The 9219-nt window shown below is 40.4% G+C and overlaps 2 protein-coding genes across 3 annotated transcripts in view; one reads left to right on the top strand and one right to left on the bottom strand.

Moving 5' to 3' along the window:
• Window positions 1-2871, top strand: part of cand2 (cullin-associated and neddylation-dissociated 2 (putative)) — a 14299-nt gene extending 11428 nt beyond the window's left edge. For both annotated transcript variants that reach the window (XM_034586734.1, XM_034586736.1), the window contains 5 exons: window positions 314-409; window positions 1161-1330; window positions 1416-1580; window positions 1927-2034; window positions 2157-2871. In XM_034586734.1, coding sequence (XP_034442625.1) covers window positions 314-409; window positions 1161-1330; window positions 1416-1580; window positions 1927-2034; window positions 2157-2381 — 764 coding nt within the window. In that variant the 3' untranslated portion in view covers window positions 2382-2871. The remainder of the gene's footprint in view (window positions 1-313; window positions 410-1160; window positions 1331-1415; window positions 1581-1926; window positions 2035-2156) is intronic.
• An 847-nt stretch (window positions 2872-3718) lies between these two features.
• On the bottom strand, window positions 3719-8385 carry LOC117762225. The gene is made up of 7 exons (XM_034586750.1): window positions 8236-8385; window positions 7193-7477; window positions 6058-6363; window positions 5230-5328; window positions 5017-5094; window positions 4653-4689; window positions 3719-4281 (listed from the first exon to the last, which is right to left on the bottom strand). The coding sequence occupies exons 1-5, from the start codon at window positions 8270-8272 to the stop codon at window positions 5057-5059; spliced, it is 765 nt and encodes a 254-aa protein (XP_034442641.1). The 5' UTR covers window positions 8273-8385; the 3' UTR covers window positions 3719-4281; window positions 4653-4689; window positions 5017-5056.
• Between the last annotated feature and the right edge of the window lie 834 nt (window positions 8386-9219).

Here is a 9219-nt window from a genome sequence, read left to right as displayed (position 1 = left end):
AAGTTTAGATGACCTGTACTGCAGCCAGCCACTAGGGGGTGGTCCAGATGTTTTGGCTTCACTTTTGGCAGCTGTCATGTCGTCCATCTTTATTTACAGTCTATGGTCTGTCCATTCTTTCAATACTTTGGTCCAAACCAAACATATTTCTACAGTTAATGGTCAGATTGTTGTGAAGTTTGGTTTGTTTGCAGTTTTAAAGGAATACGAGGATGGCACCAAGGTTTTTAGAGAATCAAATACAATGTTATTGTTCATTTTCTATGTTTCTTTTAAAGGTCAAATAAAAAACACTTTCCTCGGCCCCTCACAGGTTCGGCTCTGGCTCGCAGCACAGTGGTGACAGCGATCAAGTTCACTATTGTTGACCAACCTGCTCCCATAGATTCACTGCTGAAAGGCTGCATCGGTAAGTTTCCTTTTACTGTGGACAAACCTCGACAAATCGATTCTTCATGTGAATATACAGAATCTGTCAGTGAAGATTTCAGGGCTGGAAGCTTCTGGTTCTCGTACCACGTTTGAGCTTTGGTTGCCCACATGGAAACAATCTGTGTGGAGAGAGAGAGAGGCAGAACACATTGACTGAAATGTGTTTTAATTAGCTTGAAAAGTATCACTCTCATGTGATAACTGAAACTATTTGGACTGTAAACAATGAACGGAGAAACGTTGCCCTCAGAGGTTAATTCATCATCGGATGATAGTCGATGAACTCCGAGATTTAAAATAAACCTAAACCTGATCCTAATTCTGAGATTTGTAACTAACTGTAACTGTCACAGTTACTCTGACCGTTGGCAGCACCAGAGAAATCCTTCCTGCGTCAGTGGGCAGTTAAAACATCCATAACATTTTTTTAAAGGTAATATTCTGACATTAAGCCTTCAGAAATCAGACATTTAAACATTAAAGGGTGAAAGTGGACGAGAAAGTGGGGAAGACATGCGGCAAATGGTCAGACCTGAACCTGCGGCTACTAAAGGAGGACTCAAACCTCCTCACATGGCCTCGTTGTCCATAAGGTTTTTACCATCCTCAGCTGGTAGGCGGACCTTAGCCTACCCTGCTCTTTAAGAGTGCAGCCTACCAACTGATGTACCACTTTATACTCACACACATCATGTCTGTTTGCTAACCCTGACACCATCTCTCTTCAGGCGACTTCCTAAAGACGCTGCAGGATGAAGACCTCAACGTGCGGCGCGTGGCTTTGGTGATGTTTAACTCCGCAGCTCATAACAAACCGTCCCTGATCCGCGGCCTGCTGGGAACAGTGCTGCCTCACCTCTACAAGGAGACGCAGATCAGGAAGGACCTCATCAGAGAAGTGGGTTGTCCGGTTGGGAGGCTGAGGAAGCTGTTAGCGGGGTTTCTCTCTTAATGCGGGCGTTTTAAATGATTGCTCCCTGCAGGTGGAGATGGGTCCGTTCAAACACACGGTGGACGACGGTCTGGACGTGCGTAAAGCAGCGTTCGAGTGTATGTACACTCTGCTGGACAGCTGCCTGGAGGGGCTGGATGTCCTGCAGTTCCTGGATCATGTAGAAGAAGGACTCAAAGACCACTATGACATCAGGGTGGGTAGCAAAGAAAAAAACTCAGAAGCCGAGGTGACATTTAATGTGTTTTTAAATCTATTTCTCGTATTACATTTTTTATTTAGACACAGATATGTTGGATTATTAGAATTCTTTTTACATTTTTGTAAAAAATCAGGAGTAAAAAATTGTTATAGTCCAGTAGATGGCACTATCGTCCAATGCAGCAGGTTTCTGTTGGTGACGGTTAGTGATGAGTCGAGAGCTGATTAATAATCTGTAGAATTCAGTGTGTTTCAGTGTGTGTGTGTGTGTGTGTGTGTGTGTGTGTGTGTGTGTGTGTGTGTGTGTGTGTGTGTGTGTGTGTGTGTCTGTGTGTGTGTAGATGCTGACCTTCCTGATGTTGGCCAGACTCGCGTCTCTGTGTCCTGCTGCTGTTCTTCAACGACTGGACAGACTGGTGGAGCCACTTAAAGCTACCTGCACCACCAAGGTACACACACACACACACACACACACACACACACACACACACACACACACACACACACACACACCATCATGTCCATAAGTGTGTTTTTTTTCCTCATCTCTGTCACGTGGCGCCCCCTGCAGGTGAAGGCCGGTTCCGTGAAGCAGGAGTTTGAGAAGCAGGAGGAGCTGCGGCGCTCGGCCATGCGCGCTGTCGCCGCCCTGCTGGCCGTGCCCAACGTGGAGAGGAGCCCCAGCATGGCCGACTTCGCCAACCAGATCCGAACCAACGCCGACATGGCTTCTATTTACCAGAGCGTCCAGGGAGGCGAGGGCGGGAGCGGAGCAGAGTGCATGGACATGAGCTAGACCCCGGATGTTTCATTATGATGTGATTTTTTTTATAGAAAGAGTTCAGATACAGTAAATAAAAACACAAATCACTGTTGAAATGTATATTTTCCAACATACTTGTAAGTATAAAAATACATTTTATGACGGACATGTGGTAAATCTGCAGAACTTCACGTTATGTCTTCTTACACTTTAATTTATTGAATCTTAAAATCACCACCACAAGAAGTAATGATATCATAATATCAGACATGGACATTTTACCATTTTCACTTTTAATATTCATAAAATAATAATAATAATTTTGTATATTTGATTAATATTAACAACCCCCATCTGCATGTTAAGTGTTAAGAAAGATGCAAAATAGTCAAAGAGCCTTAAACAGAAACTCATCGATATGAAAGTTCAGGAAAGAATAAAACCTTTAGTTTAAAAGTTGTGATCTGTAGCTTTCATCCCTGTTATGTTGAAAACAGAAAATAAACGTATTTACTTTCTGATCCATGATGATTATAATTTTATTAAGTGCTGCAGTAAAGCTGCTGGGATCTACGTCTTATAGAGTTGTAAGCGTTATTAGTAGAATCAGTAGTGAAGTTGTTCCCTGTGATCAGCGAGAGGAGGAGCAGAGCCAAACTCCTCATGTTGTTCATCTGGGTTCTGATGTTGAAACGTTTTTTTTCTTCAGCGTCTCTGAATTAGTTTTTTTGTGTCTTCAGCGTCTGAACAGCTGTGTTGCGATATCTTTTTCCCCTTTCGGTCAAAACTCGTGTGTTTTCTGAGGATTAGCGCTTGTAAACCTTTTCACATAGAAATGCTTCACTGATGAGATGTTTGCTCCTGTTGCTCATATTTCTACGTCATTTTCACTTGGTAACGTGTTATTAGAATTTTCGCATTAAAACAACTCAACACGCGGCTGGCACCATGTTATTGTATGTGATGGTATGTTATTGTGGCGTGAGGAGCCACAGCAGGGAAACATGACGGGGTGACTTCTTCAATCGTAGATGATCAAATATTAACACGTTCAGTCAGAGGCTTCAGGGACAAAAGGTCAAGAAATGTCTAATTACATTTTTTTTTCGGTGGCTGGAAAATTCAGTTCTGAGAGAAAAGATGAAGAATTAAGGAAGTGATTCAGCAAATTTCTGTTGCCGACAGAAACATGAAAGATATTCAGATGTTCCAGAGCACCAACATCTGGATCCTCTCTGTCTTTGAGGTCAAAGGGAGCAGACAGAGGTGAGACTTTCGATTTGTCCAAAACTGAAAATTTACTTCTATGTTACAAAAATACACTTCACCCCTTGATAGTAATACAATACAATATATCAAGTATGTTTCTTAGGGTATCTGGTAAAACATGAAGATAAACACTTTATATTAATATATATATATACACAAAGGATATAATACGATCTTTTCAAAAATACTGATTCCATGTTATAATTAACATTTTCATAGTTTTTCCTCAAATTCTTCATATTTCTCCATAGGGAACAGATGATAATAACACAAACACAGTACAATAGATGCATTAGCTGCTAATCTTACAAAGGTTTTGACAAAATATTCGATATAGTCTTGTTTCTTTCTGACGTCTGAGCCAGGTTTGCGTTTTTCAAGGCCCCTGTGAGGACCTGACGGAGAAGTTGACGGTAGAATAAAAAGGTTTTTCAGTGAAGCTGGAAAGATGATTGACAGTAGAGTAGGTGGGACACGGGACACTGCCCCCTACAGTGGAATATGTGTCACCACTAACTTCACCAGAGCTTTTCTCAAACAGGATGTTGGAGTAATGGGAGCCAGAAGCGTTTGTGGGGAAGTTGGCAGTGACGTACAATGTTTTTGGTGCAGTTCCTGAGTCTGGCTTCTGGAGGCGCTCTTCTATCTCTACATAGTTGTGATCCTGCCGGGATGAAAAACACAGACGTTATATACAACCTAACAATAAGCATCAACTCAAACTAAAGTTCGTAAAGAGAAATTATCATCTCAGTTGCTCCGAAAAACAACCCTTTTATTTTTAGGTGAGGGGTGTTCAGCTGCAACATGACACTTCACCACTAGATGTCACTACATTCTACACACTGAACTTTTAAATTGATTCATGGTTCCGGACACAAGGGCTTCTGATATCAGGCATGTAAGAAGATTCCAATTGTTATTGATCACACACACACACAAGCACTCACACACACACACACACACACACACACACACACACACACACACACACACACACACACACACACACACACACACACACTGAGTATTTACCTCGTTCTGAGTTGTGTTTTTTGATCCGTCACATCCTGGGAGACACAAATGAGAAAATGTAAGAAATCAATGAAAACAATGTGTTGGCTCTGTCCTGCTCAGTCGTACATTAGTGCTTCTATTACGGTGTCCGAGACACACTGCAAATTAAGAAGACGTGCAAATAGAAAAACAACAACGGAAACGTTTCCATGGGACCCAAAAAATATATTATAAATAGTTATATATTGAATAATTTGACAGAGTATTGAACTAGAGCAGGTGCATCACTTTTTTGGGTCCCCTGGAAACATTTCCATCATCACAACTTGCGGGAACTTGTGAGTGATTCATGTTCTGCAGAGTGAGAAATCTCTTACATCTCTTGTATATGACGACAGAAAGCACCAACGCGGCTGCACACATCACTGCAACAATTGCAACGATAACCAGTAAGAGCCACCTGCCAATCAAAGCCACGCAACAACAGAACGACCGTCACCAACAACATTCGTCCAGAATCATCAGTGTAATTGAATTTTAGGGAAGTTTTCACGTGTTTTTGTATGTTTTTAAAAACCAAAGTTTCCTTCCTCACCCTGATGCTCAGCAGATGCAGTGGTTGTCTGGACTGAGGAAGTAGAAGATCCAGTAGTTTCCTGGACGGAGGGTGTTGTTGCAGGTGGAGGCTCTGAAACTAGATGAAACAGATTAAAGTCAAAATGACTAAATATGCACTTGGCGTCACAGCCAATTGGAGCGTCTGATCCAGAGGATGTGGTCATTGTTTCTTGCGGCACTGGATCGTTCTTTGCCACTCGAGCCTGTGTGAAGCTCGCAAATTCCAAATTACTCTCGTATCTGGAGTCAAGCTGGGTTTGGCTCCAGCCCCGTGCAACCCTCAGAGGATAAGTGCTGTAATGGATGAACATTGAAGTAGAAGTATCCAGATCATAGACAGTAAATAAAGATGGACGACGGGTCACCACCTCCTCCCACCATCCAGAAATGAAGCCAGAATATCTCGGACATGGTCGCGGCCATCTTGGTCTTTTGATGTCCTTAGGAGTCTGTGCAGTTGTGATTGGTTGATGAAGCTGTGGTTGCAAGGTCCCACTTTGTAAATGCTCTGGACCAATCAGGAGTCAGTCTCAGCTGTCAATCATGATGTCTCTGTCTATTTTTTATATCATCAAATAACTAAATAAAACCAAACTGATCAGAAAACACTTGAACAAACATCAGGGAGATAAGAACGACCTGAAATGACAGAAACCATCTTTGATAAACACATTATTAACGTCTACTTTGAGTAGTTTGGGCCATGTCTCACCTGCTAACATGGAGGAGGCAGGAAAAACCCAGTAATTTAGTCATATCTTAACATATGAACAAACATCAGAGGCTGCAGACGGTAATGACTCACTTTTAACCTCCAGCTTTATTTGTCTGAGTGAACTCCTGTAAAGTCTATGAGCTGATCCACACCAGTAGACGCCACCATCCTGCGAGGACACGTCGCTGATGGACACGCTGAAGCCACTTTCGATTTCTGTCAGCGTGAACTTTCCCTCTGACCATGAAGCAGGTTGTGTTGGAAAAACGTCCATGCAGTCAGAACCTTCCTCTTTGCAGAAAAAAAACACGTATTTTTTCTTGGGGGTATAGTTGCATGTTACGGTGGTTTTAGCCTTTGCGTAAACAGTTTGATGAAGCGGTTCCTGGCAGCCGCCTGCAGGTAAAAGAGAAACGTAAAAGGTTTCAGGTGTATAAACCATATCAGGACTTTACCTCTATTTTCCTAACTTTGTCAGCTACTGTACGTCAATGAGGACTTGAAATAGAAAGGTCCTGAATCTGGGAAGTTAAGTCAGTGTTTGAGAAAGCCAAGGTTTTATTTATTTCATACACAGAGGTCGACATTAAAAACCACAAAGTTAAGAGAAATCAATTTATGTTCAAGAAAAAAGTAAAAGATTAAAAAGAGACAAATAAGACAAGTAGATTGAAATGTGTAATAACTAAAAATAGAATAAAGTATAATGAAGATATGATCTGCTGAAAAAGGCCGGACTGAGTATATACCGTCGATTAAATAAAGATGGACAACGTCTGCGCAGAAGTGACAAACATCAGTGTGATAAGAACGACCTCAAATCACAGAAACCATCTTAACATCTGACGTGTTCTTAAATATTCTTCGCTTGATCCATTTCCCATTTTCTTAACATGTAGGAGGCGGGGTTTGTGACCCACACTGCCGCCACCAGGGGGCGATCAAGGCATTTTGAGGAGCTTTCATGTCGTCCATCTTTGTTTACAGTCTATGATCCTGACAGACCTGTGGGTATTACTCATCATCACAGGAAAGTAAATACATAATATGTAAATATCATAGAATATTTTATGGAATTAAACTTCAAAAATAAATGTATAATGTTTAACTAACTCAATGACAGATAATGATAGTAACTCTAGTTTTATAATTCTTTACTTTTATATTTGTAAAGTACTTTGACGAAGAACAAGAGAGTCGCTGATGAGATGAATCATTTTCTTACCATTCTTCAGTTTCAGCTCCACTTTGGTTGTTTTTTTCTTAATCTTACACTTGTAATCCCCAGAATCAGCAGACGTCAGTGTTGTGACCTTCACCCTGAGGACTTTATTTTCTGTATCGTGGTACAAGGAAATATTCTCATCCTGTTCCCATGTTTTCACTGTAGTGCTTGTTATGTGTCTTCGGGGATTCTTGACGTCGATGGTTGGACATTTCATTTTGCATTTGCAGGTGAATTCAAACCATCCTCCCGTACACGCCTTGATTTCAAGTTCAGCCTCACAACCTGTTGTAAACGATTCAAAGAAAGGAAACAGTAAATAAACAGAGGAATTTATCAAGAATATTACTGAGTATTTTTGTCATGAGAAATTTCAGGATAATTGTTTAATGACAGTGGGTTTTTTTTCTCTTGATGTTATAGAATAAAACAGTAAACATCTACACTGTCAGAGTCAAAGAATCTTTGTTTAATTACAGCAGTAAACGTGAAGTATTTATTTGTTGTTATAATAAGTATTTGTGAGTCATTTATATAATTGGTGTCACACTTTAAACTGGGTGTTGCCATGTGCTCTGCCAGCTTCCTGCCACCAGGGGTCTTTAATATTCAGGAAATAAATGAAAATTGTTTTGACTTCAATTTTAGTTCAAATATTCATATTTTGGATAATTAACCATTTTTATAATCATGAAAACAAACACAGAAAACATCTCTACCTGTTCATCAGTGGAATATTTCCCATCCTCATCGTGTTTTAATATTTAATGTGTTTTATATTTTACAGTAAAACTCTTCAGTGCAGTTCATGACTTATTATAAAACTCATATCATGCAGCAGAGAACATTAACATGAAGTAATTATCTCAAACTAAATGAGCTGATGAATGTGTATTTCGAGGAAACATGTGTCATCATATATTAGTGTGTGTGTGTGTGTGTGTGTGTGTGTGTGTGTGTGTGTGTGTGTGTGTGTGTGTGTGTGTGTGTGTGTGTGTGTGTGTGTGTGTGTGTGTGTACTGTATATTAGTGTGTACTGTTACCTGTGAGGATCAGAGCGAGGACAAGTAGATGAATCATCTTCTGAGATTCCTTCGGATCATTTATCTGTTTCTGTTTCCTCTGCTTGTATCGACAGCTGCTTCGTGTCAAAGTGTTTCCTGAATCTCAAAACCTCTCATCCACACGTCTCTGTCTCTGTCTCTGTCTCTTCCTCTTCCTCTTCCTCTTTTTTTTCTCAGTCACAATGATGTCTTAATCTACCCTTCCTCTCGGCAGTGACAACACAGGAAACAAGTCGTGAAAGAGAACAAACGTATAATGCAACAAAAGAACATAGGAATATAATTCATATTAAATCAGAGGTTAAAAACTGCTATAATCATTTAAAAGATGTGCATGAGTAAAATGTAGCTTAAAATAAAACATAAACACAACAATAATTAAATTCCATAATAATCATTGGAGCAAGAAGTATCAGATTTATAAAAGTTGTGTGTACAATTTAGTTACACAATCACGTCTTTTGTTAAGCATTTTAGAACAAATCTGGTGTGTATCTTAAAATAATTGACAAATGAATTCATGAAATCTAGCAACGTTTTTAGGGCGGAAATATTTTTCATCCTGAGATATTTGTTTATTATTCTGCTGTTTCCTCACGCGAGCTCGACATTATCTGACAGGAAACGAGTTCAGAGCAGCTCTGGGAACAGGTTCAGATCAAAAAGCAGGATTATAAAAACTCACTTTGTGGCCGATGCGGAGAAACAACCTCATCATTGATCATCGTTCGGTTTTAATGAAGTGAAATAAAGTTTGTGAACTGGGGGGTTACACTGGGAGAAGTGGGAGCTGAAAACAACTGTGCTGATGAATATGAGGGTAGTGATGAGACATCCTCCGACCATCTATGGGAGTTCATTTTTAACCAGCATTGCATCATTGGCCGTACTTCAGCAGGATGTGAATCACGGTGCATTTCCTGCCTGTTGCACAAAACCCCTGCAAAGTGCGAGATCCGTAGC

The sequence above is a fragment of the Hippoglossus hippoglossus genome, chromosome 5, assembly GCF_009819705.1.
Source record: "Hippoglossus hippoglossus isolate fHipHip1 chromosome 5, fHipHip1.pri, whole genome shotgun sequence".
In the NCBI taxonomy this organism is placed as follows: domain Eukaryota; kingdom Metazoa; phylum Chordata; class Actinopteri; order Pleuronectiformes; family Pleuronectidae; genus Hippoglossus; species Hippoglossus hippoglossus.
The sequence above is the reverse complement of the archived record's forward strand: the minus strand, read 5'-3'. Positions and strand labels throughout refer to the sequence as shown.